Source organism: Balaenoptera acutorostrata, chromosome 15 (genome assembly GCF_949987535.1).
Source record: "Balaenoptera acutorostrata chromosome 15, mBalAcu1.1, whole genome shotgun sequence".
NCBI classification, from domain to species: Eukaryota; Metazoa; Chordata; class Mammalia; order Artiodactyla; family Balaenopteridae; genus Balaenoptera; species Balaenoptera acutorostrata.
The window spans coordinates 71,369,699-71,387,370 of record NC_080078.1 but is presented as its reverse complement, the minus strand read 5'-3'; the positions used below and the strand labels follow the sequence as shown (position 1 = coordinate 71,387,370).

General features: G+C 40.5%; 2 protein-coding genes across 5 annotated transcripts in view; one reads left to right on the top strand and one right to left on the bottom strand.

The window, feature by feature from the left end:
• Window positions 1-17,672, top strand: part of CHD6 (chromodomain helicase DNA binding protein 6) — a 211,379-nt gene that overhangs the window by 63,004 nt on the left and 130,703 nt on the right. For all 4 annotated transcript variants that reach the window (XM_057528676.1, XM_057528677.1, XM_057528678.1 and 1 more), the window contains one exon: window positions 17,121-17,632. In XM_057528676.1, the coding sequence (XP_057384659.1) occupies window positions 17,121-17,632 (512 nt within the window). The remainder of the gene's footprint in view (window positions 1-17,120; window positions 17,633-17,672) is intronic.
• Window positions 5,849-6,904, bottom strand: LOC103015365 (cytotoxic granule associated RNA binding protein TIA1-like). The gene has a single exon (XM_057528680.1). The coding sequence runs from the start codon at window positions 6,887-6,889 to the stop codon at window positions 5,849-5,851; it is 1,041 nt and encodes a 346-aa protein (XP_057384663.1). The 5' UTR covers window positions 6,890-6,904.

The following is a 17,672-nucleotide window of genomic DNA, read 5'->3' as shown; positions in this document are numbered from 1 at the left end:
ACGTGGTAACTGAGAGCTGTGTTCTGAATGACTTAATACATAGATTTTTACTATGCTCAGGTCAGCTCTATTCAGGAATAAATGAAACAAAGATTGTAGATCAGAATATTATTCAAAATCAGCTATGCGAAAGAGAAATAGCTTACCAGGTTTTTATAAAGAGAGAAGTGATCGCTTCTTTATAGTTTACATATTTATTATTTTCGATGTTTGGTTAAACTAAAAGCATTCACTTATAGAATTCTTATTTATCATGATGTGCTGAAGTTTTCTCCTGCAGAAAATAGTGAACTAATTGGAAGTTTCCTCCTGCAGAAAATAGTGAACATTAACTGTTTGACATTTGGTTTCCTGAAGGGGAGGGGAGTTGATAAAAACATTTGGCCCTTGTGACGCATCCTGCTAAGATCTTTTTCCTTAGTTGGGACTTATGTGTTCCAGGTGATTACATTTTCAGAGGATCCCAGAGACCTAAACCAGTGTGGCTCAGGGAGGTGAGATGAGGGGACCTGCCTGTGTCTCTTAGAAACAGGCTGTCTCTGATAGGCTGGCTTTCCTTTTACAGAATTGAATGACAACCTGGTAACTGGGGAGATCTGAATCCCTGCCCTTCAGCTGGGACCGTATGCAAAGAGGTTGGGTGGGACCAGCCACTTTCCTCTCTGCTTGTAGAGCACTGAGTAGTCGGATACAGGCTGACCTAGGGATATGGTTACAAGGACTACTCTCTGTTCTGTTCCCAGTGGATAGATCCTTATGAAACCAAAACAAAACAGCCTGTTTTGGGAAAGAATTGAGTCACCTGCTGCCAATTTTAATAGGAAGAGCAGTGCCTAAACACTATCTACACGTTGATTTCCTCCTGTCCTGGCTCTGTAGAGTCAAAAGTTAGTAGACAAACACTGTAGAGAATGCAGTTCCATCTGCCAGGATTTTATCCTATGGATATACTCAGATGGGTGTGTAGGTTTCATTGCGACTTTGTTTATTATAGCAAAGATGGAAATGAACTTAAATGTCCATCAAAAAGGCAACTACAGGCATGCCTCATTTTACTGTGCAGGTATTACATTTTTTACAAATCGAAGGTTTGTGGCAGCCCTGCCTTGAGCAGGTCTATCAGCGCCATTTTCCCAACAGCATTTGCACACTTCGTGTCTTGGTGTCACATTTTGGTAATTCTCTCAGTATTTCGGACCTTTCCATTATTATTATATTGGCTATGGTGATCTGTGGTTCGTGATCTTTGGTGTTACTGTTGTAATTGTTTTGGGGTGAACTTCGTTGATAAATGTCTGTGACTGCTCCACCAACTGACTGGCTCTTCCTCCATCTTTCACCTTCTCCTCCGGTTTCTGAGCCCAGAAAGCAACCATTCCTTGAGACACAACAAGATGGAAGTTAGGCCACTTAATAACCCTACAGTGGCCTCTAGGTGTTCAAGTGAAAGGACCAGTTGCTTGGCTCTCACTTTCGATCAAAAGCTAGAGGTGATTAAGTTTAGTGAAGAAGGCACGTGGAAAGCAGAGACAGGCTGCAAGCGAGGCCTCTTGTGCTAAACAGTTTAGCCAAGTTGTGGATGCAAAGGAAGAATTCTTGAAGGAAATTAAAAGTGCCGTTCCAGTGAACACGCAAATAAGAAAGCACCACAGCCTTATTGCTGATATGGAGAAAGTGTGAGTGGTCTGGATAGAAGATCAGACAAATCACACCATTCTCTTAAGTCAAAGCCTAATCCAGAGCAAGGCCCTAACTCTCTTCAATTCTGTGAAGGCTGAGAGAGGTGAGGAAAGTGTAGAAGAAAAGTTTAAAGCTAACAGAGGTTGGTTCCCGAGGTTTAAGGAGAGGAGCTGTCTCCATAACCTAAAAGTACAAGGTGAAGCAGCAAGTGCTGATGTAGAAGCTGCAGCAAGTTATCCAGGAGATCTAGCTAAGGTAATTAATGAAGGTGGCTACACTAAACAACAGATTTTCAGTTTAGACAAAACAGCCTCCTATTGGAAGAAGATGCCATTTAGGACCTTGATAGCTAGAGAGGGCAAGTCAGTGCCTGTCTTCAAAGTTTCAAAAGACAGGCTGACTCTCTTGTTAGGGGCTAATGCAGCTGTTGACTTTTAGGTTGAAGCCAGTGCTCATGTACCATCCTGAAAATACTAGGGCCTAGTATGAGAATTATGCTAAATGAGATTATCCTAAATTATCCTAAATGAGAATTATGCTAAATCTACTCTGCCTGTACTCTCTAAATGGAAATTACAAAGCCTGGATGATACCACATGTGTTTACAACATGGCTTACTGTATGTGTAAGTCCACTGTTGAGGCCTACTGCTCAGAAAAAAAGATTTTCTTTCAAAATATTACAGCTCATTGACAATGCACATGGTCACCCAAGAGCTTTGTTGGAGTTGTACAGCGAGATTAATGATGTTTTCATGCCTGTTCACACAGCATCCATTCTGCAGCCCATGGGTCAAGGAGTAATTTTGACTTTCAAATCTTACTATTTAGGACATATATTTTGTAAGGTTGTAGCTGCCATAGATAGTGATTCCTCTGATGGATCTGGGCAAAGTAAGTTGAAAACCTTCTGGAAAGGATTCACCATACTAGATGCCATGAAGAACATTTGTGATTCATGGGAAGAGGTCAAAATGTCAACATTGACAGGAGTTTGGGAGAAGTTGGTTCCAACCCTTATGGGTGACTTTGAGGGGTTCAAGACTTCAGTGGAGGAAATAACTTCAGATGTGGTGGAAAAGACAAGAGAACTAGAACTAGAAGTGGAGCCTGAAGATGGGACTGAATTGCTGCCATCTCATGATATATCTTGAACAGTTGAGGAGTTGCTTCTTACGGATGTGCATAGAAAGTGGTTCCTTGAGGTGGAGTCTACTCCTGGTGAAGATGCTGTGAAGGTTGTTGAGATGACAACAAAGGATTTAGAATATGACATAAACTTAGTTGATAAAGCGGCAGCAGGGTTTGAGAGGATTGACTCCAATTTTGAAAGGAGTTCTGCTGTGGGTAGAATGCTGTCAGACAGCACTGCATGCTACAGAAAATTGTCTGTGCAAGGAAGAGTCAGCTGATGTGGTAAACTTCATCGTTGTCGTATTTTAAGAAATTGCCGCAGACACCCCAGCTTCAGCAGCCACCAGCCTGATCGGTCAGCAGCCGTCAGCACCGAGGCAGGACCCTCCACCAGCAAAAGCACTGTGACTTGCTGAAGGTTCAGATGATGGTTAGCATTTTTTTAGCAGCAAAGTATTTTTATTTTATTTTAATTTAAATTTTTTTTTTATAGAAAACATAAAGGAACTTTAATATCCAAACAGTCAGGGCAAAGAATACTGGATTAATGACCCATTAAGTGTGAACCACTTTAGGTTCTTCACAGTAACAGATGTATTTTAAAGTAAAATTTGAATGCATATTGCAGAGAATGAATTAAATCCATTTTAAAAACTTTAATTTCCTTACCCGATACTAATACCAGTACGATTTTTAGACTGTAAATTTTTTAAATGATTTAACACTGAGAGTAAGATTTAAAGCAAAGTTAGCAATGTTCCTGAATTACAAATTTGTTCAGTAGTAAGCCTTTGAGTAATAGTACTTTCTTCTCAAAAAGTAGTCAATGTACATTTTAGAATTGTGCAATAAGAAAATATTGGCTAATAAAAAGTGTTATTACTTGAGATAGTCAAAATGAAAGAAAAACTATACTTTTGCTTGGATTATTTATGCCCAGATAATTTACCCTGCAGTCCACAGATGTATAGGGCATAAAATAGTTTTGAATAAGAGAAAAGTGTGGGTCCTAAAATAGGAACATAAACCAGAAGAACCTAAAAACAGCATCCTGTTATTTTATGAGTATTTAAGCTGCTTTTGGTTGCATGCCCTGATCTGTAGAAGGTTAATTAACAAGGAAATAAAATTTCCAAGTGTTTAAAAAATTTAGTCATCTTCTATAAAGCAAGTTTTAATGTATCAGCACTTAAAAAATACACAGTGACTTGATGAAACATCAGTACAACTGCATAGAATTGAGCTCCAGAGAATTATACATTTACGAGCTGTCTTTCCTGGGCTCTGGTTTACAGGTGTATTGGCTTAGAGACCAGCTTCGAGTCATCTGCTCCTACCTGGAGGATACAGGCCAGGGAACTCTTAGGATTCCATGGGCCTTTTCTGTTCCTAAATAAAACACCAGGAGCTCTCTGGTCTTAAAAACAACCAAGCATCCAAATATGTATACTGGGGACCCTTCCCCTTTGTGAGTCAAAGAAGAGGAGAGTTTGTGACTTTCACTGAAAACAAAACAAAACAAAATCTCCCACAATTCTTCTAAGAGACTGAAATGTACTAGAAATTTCAAAACTAGAACAATGCCATCAAAGATTAAACCTCTTAATGCTCGGAGCCACCCCAAAATAATAAAATTGGGAACTCCAGGAGAACAGGTACCAAAAGAATCAAAGTAATGAATGCACTGAGGATTCTCCTCTTTGAAGGCTGTTTAAGGAGGTAGGATTTCACGGGTTTTTGTTTGTTTATCTTTTGGCCTCTGAACATTTTAAAAATGCTTTGCCCGGCCGGTCATTCAGGCTAATTTTGGAGTTCACAAGAAACCCTAAGCCTGACATAAGGATATTCTACAGTTTCACAGCTGTCATTTGTACATATTAAAATCAAGTTGATTTATTCTTTTTGAGTAAGTACAACTAGAATATGGCAAATTAATATATTTCTTTACATACAACTTTGTGTCTCAAAGTTCTTGAAAAACAAGAGCAGATAACTTTGTATTCAGAGACTACCAAAGTGTGTATTTGATATTCACATGCAAACAAAACCTTATGAATCTCCTGTCAATTCTGCATGTTGCCTTTAAGGAGGAAATTACATACAAAGTTGCTAACTGTGCAAAATGTTAAATTGCTAAAACATTTTACATAATGAAATACATGTAAATGTAGAAGTTGACACATGAACTTAACATGGGTTCATAAGAACTTAACACATTTCAGAGATTTTCTTTAGTAACAAGTTTTTGTTTTTATATTTCCTGGTACACAGCAAAGTTTATCACAGAAGATAAAAACCCTTTTAAACAAGTTCAACAGGGAATTCTTGAGGCACCTTCTTATATAAAACACAAGATGAATGCAATTATCAATCCATCTGAGAAAAGTTTTCAATCTAAAGATCATTTTTTCCATTTAAGTATATTTTATAGAACTTTAATAAGGCAAGACAAATTCGTGAAAAAATTTAGATACAAAAATGATGTAAACTAATAACTTATACTTAAAAACCCCAAAGGGAAAACAGTGGAGATGGGGCAGCTCAAACAATGCCTATTTCAGAAAAACCTAAAATAGAATTGAGCATAAGCTGAAGATTACAAAGAACTTCTAGACTCTGCACAGTTTTGGTTTTCCTTTTCTCTTTTTTTTAATCTTTATATTACATGTTTTAAATCATATCAGGAATGCAAACTATAACTGCACACTACTTCAGTGGAAAAAAGTTCAACATTGTGCAATTTTCTGCCTCCAGTTTTAAAAAGTGGCAGCAATCCCTGCATTTATATTTGAAACAAGAATTTGAGAAACTTTATCAAAAAAGGTAATGAAGGCAAAAATTGGCAGACATCCAGCATATTGTTTCTTTTTAAAATAATGTGGATGGTAATTTCATGATTAAAAAATGAATCTTTTAAATAAATACATTGTATCTGACATTTGCACTGACTGATTTGATAAATCTTTAAGTAAACAACGGCTTTACTACACTCCCTGTAGCCTTAAGCCACTGGCTTTAGGTTCTGGAGTCCTTTTTCACTGGGTTTCATACCCTGCAACTTGATACCCTGCAGGCTGATTAGGCATCATGCTGCCATTCTGTCCTGGAGGCGGCTGCACTCCATAATTTGGTCCCATCCATGGTGCAGAAGACTGTTTAAATCCCTGCTGGTTCCATAGCTGGCCATACATTCCATATGCGGGTACTTGCCAACCATTAGGCATATATTGGCCAATTTGTTGTGCATTCCCATACCACTGGCCCCACTGGCCGTAAGCTTGTGGATATCCAATTTGATTCTGCTGTTGCATGGGATTTATCATATCAAGAGTTTCTTTGCCCCAGTAGCATTTCACAACATGGCCTTCAATGGTAGTTCCATTAACAGAAACAACTGCATGTACTGCACTTTCATGGGAATTGAACCGAACAAAAGAATATCCTTTATCTGGAAAGACTCGAATTTCCGTTATTTGTCCAAATGGCGAAAAAGTCTGACGCATTAGTTGTTCTGTTAGCCCAGAAGTGACACCTCCTCCATATACAGTACAGTTGCTTGGACTAGACTGATTTACGACCTCATCATATGATAGCTGTTTGGTGTTCGACTCATATGTACTCTTTGGAACTGGAGGCTTTCGGGTTGCCCAGTTAGTTCTGATTTGTCTTCCACCAAGCCACTGGCCACCCATCTGTTGAATGGAGTTTTCAGCATCCCATCTGTTGAAAAAGGAGACAAAGCCATATCCCTTAGACTTTCCTGTTGCCATGTCTTTTACCACTTGGGCATCTGATATTCTTCCAAATGGTGCAAAAGCAGCTTTTGTATCTTCAGTTGTAATTTCTGGACTGAGATCACCAACAAAGACATGGAAATGACTTTGTGAACGCTGTGTGCTGACAACGGTACTACTGCTTGTATCCTTTTGACTGCTGTGGGTTGTTGCCCACTTCACTTTGACTTCCTTACCCATCATCTTCCGCCTATTCATAGCAGCTAGTGCTGCAGCTGCATGACGACGCTCAGAAAACTCTGCAAAACAATATGGATCATTTCCAGCTGTGTCCATAATCATTTTGGAGAATTAAAACTTCTGTCACATCTCAGGGAAGCTTACCGACATATAGAGTCTTAGGCATTTCGTCGTCCATGGCTGCTGCTGTTGTGGCAGCGCCTCTGGGTCCAGCTGTCTACCCTTTACTACCTCACAAATCTTTTGAGCGGCTATGGGTGCGAAATGGCGGAGTTTCTCGGCCGACCGGAGGTTACTGCGCCCTCTTCTTCGGCGGCAATTACACTAAACCGCCCAGCGCAGTGCGAACAACGAAGCCCCAGGTCAAGGTGGCGGTGAGCCGGGCGCCTTAGAGCAGCCCGGGAAGTGACCTGGGCCGTGCAGGCGCAGAAGAATCTTGCACTTTGGACCTCCTGTAATTTAATTTTTTTTAATCGAAGTGTAGTTGATTTACAATGTGCCAAGCAATAAGATATTTTTAAATTAAAGTATGTAGATTTTTTTTTTAGACATAGTGCTAGTGCACACTTAATAGACTACAGTATAGTATAAACATAACTTTTGTATGCACCTGTAAATTTGTGTGACTCACTTTACTACGGTATTTGCTTTCTTGTGGTGGTCTGAAATTGAACCTGCAATATCTGTGAGGTAGGCCTGTATATACATCATAGCACATCTACCTAGTGGAATATTATGCTGCTGTTAAAAAGAACACATTACTGAAGAGAATCCCAAGCCCTCGAAACTACTGTCGTTTATGATACATGGGCAGATTTTTATTTCTTAAAACAATCTGCATATTTAATTTTTTAAACATTATTTAAGGTAAGCTTTCATTTCAATAAAAACATTCTTTACCAAAATTACCCCAACATGAATTTAGGTTCTTTTCTTTTGAAAGTTCATATTAAGACCTTTGGTATGTCAGCCATTTATCATGTAGCCTCAGTTAGATGGTTTTCATTTACACCTCATAGTATATGTTGATGAACAGGGCAGAGTTTTTATTTAAAAGTTAATATTAGATAGGTGGAGGAGCAAGTTAATTAAGTGGAGGAGTTGATTCTGCTTCTCTTATAGGTACTGGTGACAGGCCATACCGATGACTGAACTGCAAGACGTTGCTGAGCATGCTAGAGCAATCCATGGGCTCTAAAACCTATGTTTTGACATACCTTAACATATTTTTGTGTTTCTTGTTCTAATTCATTGTGTGCTCTGAAACATATACTTGAGAGGCCAGAGCAAAGTGATCAGGATGGTAATAGAATGTTGACTCATTCAACATGGGGTATGATAGATGAAACTAAGATTACGTAGCCTGAAGAAGGGAATATGTAAAAGCATCTCTTGGAAAAGAGGTTGACTGTGTCTGTTGCTGGACCTGTAGGTGAGATTGGAGAGTTATAGGTGGACAGGCTTTAGCTCCATCTGAAGAAGACCGTCCTGAGAAGTTGAGCTGCCCAGCTGTGGCCTGCACCTTGTGGGCACTAAACTCCCCACTCCTGGGAGAGACTGGAGAGCTGTTTGCTTGTGTGTCAGAGGCCAGGAAGTGGGCGTTTGGGCTGGATGACCTTAGTGGTACATCCTGACTAGAATCCTAGGGTTTACCAGGGCATTTATGTATGGTATTTATCTGTGGTACCAATATAAATAGTAGTCTAAGTAGATACAATTTTTAATTAAAATATTACATAATAATTATATATTACCTAGTGGTTCTTTCAGCTCATGTTACTGATATTATTCAATATATCACTAGCTGAAACAGACACGAAACAATTTTTTAAAAATAGAAATAAGCGGCTGAGTTTTAAATTCTATGAATAAAGTGGCTTTGAGTCCGTCTACATGCAGAAAACATTGGAATAAAGACAACCACTTCTAAACAGTGCATAGAATTGCCTCATCTCCTGTCCTGACCAGAGGGGTCTGGGAATCTCTGGTAACGAGACCTTGGGCCAACTTCAAAGTGGCAACAAAAGATCTAGGATCCGTGACATTTGACAAGTGTCACTGTGACTGTAGAGAATTGCCTCCCTCCATCTAACTTGGATTCACTCTTGGGAAAAGTAGCCCAAAGCTAGTATTCTGAGTATTGTGGGAAAAAAGCAGAAGTGACAGCAGTGAACTTCTTTCCACTTTTGATATGGTTTATGGTTTTCTCATTAACTCACTGTCTTTTGCCTCAGTTAGCCTGTCCCTTTACTATTGATGTGGTTTTGGATAAATTTTGCCAGTAACACGTAGTGACCAAGGATCAAAAGTTCTCATTTTGGGAGGAAAACTGAAATATAGTACCCACTGCTAACAAAATGTGTTCTTAGGATGGTGGTTGTAGGTCTTCTGGTAGTTGGCAAGTCCACATTTGATGTTCTTTAACCCTCATCTTGGGATCCTTCTGGGTAGAGTTGAAAAGTCTTAGAGATCACTTATTTAATATTAAATGTTCTGCTGGATTGTTTGATTCTTCATGTATTATCCCATTCTGGTCTGGGGAACAAATGGATTTATAAAGAAATGGATAGAAGAGGAAAGTTAATGAGTTAACGGCTTTCTGGGGGAAAGGTTAGGGAGATACCCGTGGTGCTGGGGAGCGGATGATGGAAATAAAGTAGAGGTGGTTAGAGAGTCTTGCTGATTCTTATTCTGAGTTTGGTGTATGCAGAACATGAGGCAGTATCGTGAAGTAGTCAAGAGCAGTGGCTCTTAAAACCAGGAGTCAAACCCGGGTTCAAATCTTAGCTCTAGTACTCACTAGCTGTCTGACTTTGGGTGAGTTATTTAACCTCTCTGAACTTCTACTCTATAGAGTCGTATTTGGAACCATAATATACTTCCTCTTAGAGTTGTTTTGAGACATAATCTGTTTAAGAAACTTAGTATATTGCCTAATACTCATTCCTTAATAAAGTCAGGTATTATTATGATCATTGCTGACATCTATTTTATCTTTGAAATATCAAAACAATTCTGAGTACTCAGAGTGGCTGTGACTAAAGGTCGAGATATATGAAAAGCACCGTTCCCTGCCCACACATAGTATTCCTAACTCCAGGCCGTGGTCTTGCTGGCCCTTGGTATGTGGAAATGGTATTGGCCAGGGTTTGCTTAAGTTCTGGGCTCAGGGGCTCTAGTAACCCAGGACTACAGTGAAATTACAGGTGGGCCAGGAAGGAACAGGTAGGAAAATAGTCTTATTCTCTCTGTATTTGTTGATCTACTTGGCTTAGAAGATGTCACAAAAACATTTTAGAAGAGGTCTCTCTTAGCCTTGGTTGGCTGAAACAAACATCATTGCACTTTGACAGGTTAGAAAATTGAATCACTTTGAGCTTTTGGTTTGCTCATAAAAGCCATCGTTGTTTGGAAAAAAAAACCTCGTACTTTCTAGAAACAACACTTGTTAACAAACAGGCACTTATTAAGTATTTTCCTTCTCTCTTCCTAACTCTTTTCTGTCAGCATCTAAATTTAATAATCTACCTGCCCCCGGCTTTTGTTACCACTTGGAATTAACAAGGTTTAGGTTGACTTTGCCTAAAGATTTAGAGTAGTCAAAGAGTCTTGAAACATCGTAAGAGAAAAAACCACCACCACCCCATCCTGTTTTAAAAGCAAAAATATGAAAATAGAGGTGGAGACTTGACTGACAGGCTCAAGGACTTTGGGGTAGAGGGGCTTTGCAGAAATTACATCGTCAAATCTGTTGATCACTCTTCAGTCCTTAGCTTACATGCTCCTCAGCAGCATTTGACACCTGTGATCATTCTGTCTTAAAATGCTCTCATCCTCCGGTTTCTGTGAAGCAACTCTTTCTTACCCTTTTTCCCTCCTATATCACTCACCTGACTGCTCCTTCACCCTGGCTGTATGTTCTTCCCCCTCTGGGGACCTTAAGCATTAGTGTTCCGCAGGTTAGGTCCTGTTTCCTCTTCTCTCTTTATCCATTCTTCTTGGGCGGTCTAATTTATTCTCATAGACATTTCCCTTGGAAAGTATATCCAAGAGCGTCCTGGACACTTCTGCCTGGAACTGAACTCTTCTCCTCCTGGTGCTAACCAGCTGTGACCATGTGAGGAGCCATATAGGATTGAAATACCTGCTTCATCACCCAAAGCACAGAATTCCTGGGTGTGGAAGGATTGAATATGCTGAATACAGGGAAAAAACTCACAAACACAGAGGGGACACCCAGACACATGCACACACTGACATTGTCCCTGTCCCTCCTCAGATGGGTCTTGCTCACTCAGCACAAATCTATTTGCCAAATGAATGAGTCCCCGTGCAATTGCAGTGTGATAAAGGCAAGGATACGTGGGGTTTTCTGTCTTTACTGTATTCCACAGGCAGGTGGTAACTATAAGAAGAAAGAGCAGGTGAAAAAATAAGACAATTCTAATTCTAATTGGAAAGTAGCTTTGCCACCTGAAGTGTCCACAAACCAACTCATTAGTAGTAGTAATTACTTCTTATTTTGTATTTTCATTTTTGTTATTTGGACTTCTAAAAAAAGACAGGTCTCGGGCTTCCCTGGTGGCGCAGTGGTTGAGAATCTGCCTGCTAATGCAGGGGACACGGGTTCGAGCCCTGGTCTGGGAAGATCCCACATGCCACGGAGCAGCTGGGCCCGTGAGCCACAACTACTGAGCCTGCGCGTCTGGAGCCTGTGCCCCGCAACGGGAGGGGCCGCAATAGTGAAAGGCCCGCGCACCGCGATGAAGAGCGGTCCCCACACCGCGATGAAGAGTGGCCCCCACTTGCCGCAACTAGAGAAAGCCCTCGCACGAACCGAAGACCCAACACAGCCAAAAATAAATAAATAAATAAATAAAGTAGCTATAAAATTAAAAAAAAAAAAAAAAAAAAAAAAAGACAGGTCTCAAACTTAGTTAAGCTTGTCTGCTTATTTTTACGTTTAGCTGATTTCTTGATATTAAGTAAGTCTACACAGAGAACACTTTCCTCTCCCTGGGGAAGGTGGAAGACCCTGAAGCGATGGGCAGCAGGGGCTCACTGGGCCGCCCACTGCTGGGTTGAAATTGGAGGAAGCGCTTCTGGGTGAAGGGTGTGCAAGGGCCTTTGCAGCCCGAGTGCAAAGTACACTCTGCCCTGCCCTCAGTCAGATGTAATCATAGTGCTGGCGCCTCTCATATTCTGCCTTTGATTCCTGAATACTGATGATTTGGAGGAGTGTGAATTGTCTGGCAAACAATTTTTCCTTCATTATTAAAGTCTTTAAATTTTTTCTATTACATCTATGTGAAAATTTTTCTATTATAAGTATCTTGAAAGCAGTATTCTCATTATTGAAAATTTAGATGTCTATTTAATAAAAAAAATTTTTTAAACCCAAATTTGCACAGCCTCAAATGATTAACATTTTGTTTATTTTCTTACATTCTTTCTTCGGTACACAGGTATTTGTTGTCATTTTTGTTTACACGTACAATTTTGTAGACGTCTTTTTTCTCTTTTTTTCAAATTGAAAATATTCATTTCATCCAATAATCATATGATTGAGTTTTACTATAAGCCACAAAGATCTTGGGGAACACCACAAAGTCACTGTCTCATGAAGCTTACCTTCTAATCATGGGAAACAGGTAAAGGCAAACAAATAATAACTTTGAGAAAGTTTTGAAAAAATGAAGTGAAAGTTGCCCACAATCTTATCTCCCAGACATAATGATGGTATGTGTCCTAAATTTATTTTAAAAAGCTAATGTTGGGGGCTTCCCTGGTGGCGCAGTGGTTGAGAGTCGGCCTGCTAATGCAGGGGACACCGGTTCGAGCCCTGGTCTGGGAAGATCCCACATGTCACGGAGCGGCTGGGCCTGTGAGCCACAACTGCTGAGCCTGCGCGTCTGGAGCCTGTGCCCCGCAACGGGAGGGGCCGCGATAGTGAAAGGCCCGCGCACCGCGATGAAGAGCGGTCCCCGCACCGCGGGGATGAAGAGTGGCCCCCACTTGCCGCAACTAGAGAAAGCCCTCGCACGAACCTAAGACCCAACACAGCCAAAAATAAAATAAATAAATAAATAAATAAAGCAGCTATAAAAAAAAAAAAGCCTGGCCCCCTAACTCCCAGCGTTTGCCACCCGTCTAAAAAAAAAAAAAAAAAAAAAAACTGAGGAGAAAATGAGGAGTATTTCAGGTTATTCATTAAAAAAAAAAAAAAAAAAGGCTAATGTTGGTATAGCCTTCTTAAAAAAAAAATGGGATTAGATCATAGGTTTTCTTTTTTTACTTTCCCACATGTTGTGGACACTTTTTAAATGTCAACTAAAACTTTGTGTAACAATGGCTGTGTAGTAGTATTCTATATGATGGATGTGCTATTAATTTAAGCATTTTCCTAAAGGTCAACAAATAGAGTTTTTACAGTTTTTTACTCTATTAAAAATAATTCTGTATCAGATATTCTTATACATAAACCTTTGGAGTATCTAAATGTTTCCTTAGTTTATGTTCTCAAAGAGAAATTGCTCACTTTAAAAGCATATCCAAAATTAAAATTTTAGTATTATTGCTACTCTCCCCTGCAAAAAAATCTTTTAATAGTTGATGCTCCTGCCAGCAACATATGAGAGGACACTTTTCAGTATATTCTTAACATTGAATTTTTAAAAATTGAGATATAATTCACATGCTGTAAAATCCACACTTTTAAAACATGCAATTCTGTGGTTTTAGTATATTCACAAGATTGTGTAAAGATCACCACTTTCTGATTCCAGAACATTTCATCATCCCCCAAAGAACCTTATGCCCATCACCAGTCACTCTGTTTTTTCGCTCAACCCCTGGCAACCTCTACTTTTTGTCTCTATGGATTTGCCTGTTTGGGGTATTTCATGTACATGGAATTATACAATATGTAGTCTTTTGTGCTTGGCTTCTTTCACTTAGCATAATTCTTTCAGGGTCTATCCATTTTGTCGCCTGGGTGATTTTCTTAGATTCTAATTTGACTTTCAAGTACTTGAGTGATTCTTAGGGGGTTAACCCAGGTTTGTCCTTGGACCTCTGTTTGGGAACCATTGACCTAGGCTGTGATCTTTCCATTCGTTCTTAAATCCTTTACAACTGACCCAGAACCTGTTTCTCTAGATTCACATTTTTAAGTGTCTTTTCTAGGAGTATAGTAGGTTGATCATCTTCAGTCAAAGAAATGTGTTTTGTTACTATCAGTGCAGTTTATGAGTTAGCATTGTTGCATGTTTCATCAGTCAGTCTCTCTCAGTTTTATCCTTGTGTTCCTAGATGCTCGTCTCTTTAAATTGTCAATGTAATGTAAAATGTTGTCACTGTGGTCCATCATCTGAAGTCTGTTCCTTTTAGGGCCATTTTCAAAGCGGTAATTTAATGCCCTTCTTAGTAGAAGCTGAAACAAAGACTTTATTTAGGCTCTTTGCCTTTTCCCCCACTGACCTTGAGAACCATGGAAGAAATATTTTTTGTCTTATATTTTTAATCCTCAGCAGATATCTTTTCCAGGCTCCCAACAAGGTGCCTTAAAAATAAAAACATTTCTGGTGGATTATTGACTTTCGAGATTATAATTTCATATTTTTGGTTACTAATATCTGCCTTTTGGAACACTTCCTCCTTTTTAACACTGGCTGATTGTGTCTTGTCCCAGCTCTACCAACTTCCTAGGAATATATCTTGACAAATTGCTTTCTCTCTCTAAACCTCTAAATCTCTAAGCAGATTATCTTATCTGTAAAATGAGGAGTGGACTAGACAACTCTCTAGGATTCCTGGGAATAGAATTGCTGGGACATCAGGTAGGTATGTGTTTAGCTTTATAAAGAACCACCTGACCTTTTCCTAAAGCGGTTGTGCACACCATCGCATATAACGTTTCTAACCAAATGTCATCATGCTGGTCTGGTGGCCTGGTTCCCTGACATGTCACGAAATGCTCAACGAAACGAGCATTTGGCCAGAGGGCTCAGATCCAGGCTTCTCTGCTCACTAGTTGTACGGCCTTGGGCACATCACTTAGCATCAATAATCATTCATTTCTCCATATACAAAATAGGCAGCATGGTGCTAAGTTTGTAGGATTGTTGAAAAGATTAGAGATGTCATGAAACATGCTCTGCGTAATTCCAAGTATATCCATTTGATGTCTGTCCAGTAGCTGCTAGCTGCTGTTAATGTTACTGCCTAATGATTGAATATCAGTTACCACCACACCTGCCTGAGCTACCTGCTCAGCTTTTTGGAGAGCCCCAAAAAGAGAGACCTTGACATGAGGTATGAGTTGAGGAGAGGGTCTCACTTTGACCTACAGAATGCTGCCTTGATGGAATTAGGTCTTCAGTGTATTGTCTTTTAAAGCCTCTTTAATAAACAAACCTGTGTCTCTTGCTTTTTTAGTGTGTCCACCCTTGCATGATAAGCAAAAACTTATTCCTTGAGGGCCAAGTGTCCCTGGCACATAATTAAGTAACATCCCAGGGATGGTTATGCAGTCATAGGATCCCAGCTTTAACTGGATACCTGTTACCGTACTGTTGAGTTGCTTGCTGTCTTTTCTTTTCTCTCTTTCTTTTTCTTTCTTTCTTTCTTTCTTTCTTTCTTTCTTTCTTTCTTTCTTTCCTTTCTTTCTCTTTCTCTCTTCCTTTCTTCCTTCCTTCCTTCCTTCCTTCCTTCCTCCCTCCCTCCCTCCTTCCCTCCCTCCCTTCCTCCCTTCTTTTTTTGTCTTTTTATTGTGGTAGAAAACACATAATTATAAAATTTACCATCTAAACCATTTTCTTGTATTTGATTGATTTAAATTTCTTTTAAGTTTACTTAGCTCCTCTTTTTCCTAAGCCTTAAGTACTGAATCAGCAATGAGGTGTCAAACTGAATTGTTTTCCTCCCCCCCCGCCCACCCCGAGTAGAGAGTCCTGCCAGAATGACCAGTTCCCTCTGGATTTAGGCTTGTTTATGACACTGGACTTTATTTATGATAAAAAATCCAAAAGCATCCTCCTTTTCTTTCATCGTTTTCTCCTGGGATTCTCAGTGTTATGTTTGGGAGTATCAGACTATGAAAGGGAACTGGGAAGAACAGCAGGGAAATATGCAGCTGAGTTTTGCACTCCCCGTCAGTTCCAGGGTGGGCCAGGAAATCTCAGCAGAGATTGGGTAACCAGAACGCCAGAGAGAAACCACACCATCTGGCAAGTGTCTGTGCCCTTCAGCACAGGCCAGGCCCCTTGGTAAGAGAGCAGGCTACTCAAAAATGGGGCTGGTCCTAAGCCATCATCCAAAGATGATTGTAACCATCTTCCTGGAAAGCCTGCTTGTCTCTCCCTGAGTTATTTCTTTGTTCCCTGAAACTAGCACCCACGTTATTATCAGATTATTGGCAACCCCAGCCTTGTTATGAAATGACAAATGTACTTTGTGACACTAGGCCTGAAAACATGAGATATACCTTCTGCTTCCAAAGGGATGTTTCCTTAAAAGTTGTCATGTTAGGAGGCTGCACTTTTATTTGGTGGTGCTCCAAAACAGCTTTGAAATGTTCTTTTTAGCGTTGCCTTCAGCACCTATGACACTTTCTTTCTAAAGGCATGTATCACAGTAAAGCATCCTCCTGTACGTTAGTTGGTTTTTGCAAGTGGTCAAAGGTTATCTGCTACTGAGTCTGGTGACAGAGTTAGATGATCATACAGAAGAACGCAGGTATAGTTTTGAATGATCCAGATGTTCTCATTGACAGTCAAACCAGGTGAATGTTAATGCTGCTTGATGATATGTGAGAACAGAGATTTGGGGAAATAAAGCAAGATGTTGAGGTTGACCCCACATCCTTATCACCCTGGTGACATCACCTTTATTCATGAATACATTTGAACAGTAACTTGTATATCAGCATGATAAATGCCACTCGGGGTCAGAACAGTGTGCCTAGGATTCGTGCCTGCTAGCGGAATCTAAAGGTATTTTGTGGGAGACTGTTGTTGCCAGTTCTAGAAATGGAGCTTAAAAAGGTGTTTCAGATTTCTGCACGTAACATGGAAATCCTTCAGGTTTTTACATACAAATTACCTACATAATATACTAACGACTTAGTCCACAAGGGCCTTGCTCCACAAGGGCAAAAGCAAACATAATGTGTGTCCTGTTTGCCACTCTATGCCCATGACCTGGTACGGGAGGAACTACCACATTGCAGGCACTCAGGAGATGTTGAACAAGTTCATGCATTCAAAGTTAATATCACTATTTCTGTGAAGCTTGCAGTGGAAGAGTAATATGCTTGTCTCTCTCTCTTTTACAGTTGTCAAATTTAAAAGTTCTGAATCACTCCCCAATGTCTGATGCCTCTGTCAATTTTGACTACAAATCCCCCTCCCCGTTTGACCACAGCACTGATCAGGAGGAGAAAACTGAAGATGTTGCCCGTCCCTGTCTGCCCCAGAAGGACCTGTACGCTGCTGAAGAGGACGCTGAGACCCTTTTCCCCAGGAAAACGACATCCCATAATGGGACGGAGGACAGTGGAGGAGGAGGCACTGGCGTGAAGAAGAAACGGAAGAAAAAGGATCCAGGAGAGCAAGAAGGGGCAGCAAAGGGAAGCAAGGACAGGGAGCCCAAGCCAAAGAGGAAGCGTGAACCTAGAGAGCCAAAGGAGCCCAGGAAGGCCAAGGAGCCCAGGAAGGCCAAGGAGCCCAAGCAGAAGGACGGGGCCAAGAAGGTGCGGAAGCCCCGGGAGGCCTCGGGCCCCAAGGAGGCCAAAGAGAAGAGGAGCGGCCCTGACTCTGCAGCCAGGACGAAGTCCAAGAAGGCCAGGTGCGTCTCTTTCTTCCCGTCCTGAGCCCCAGGCTCTGCC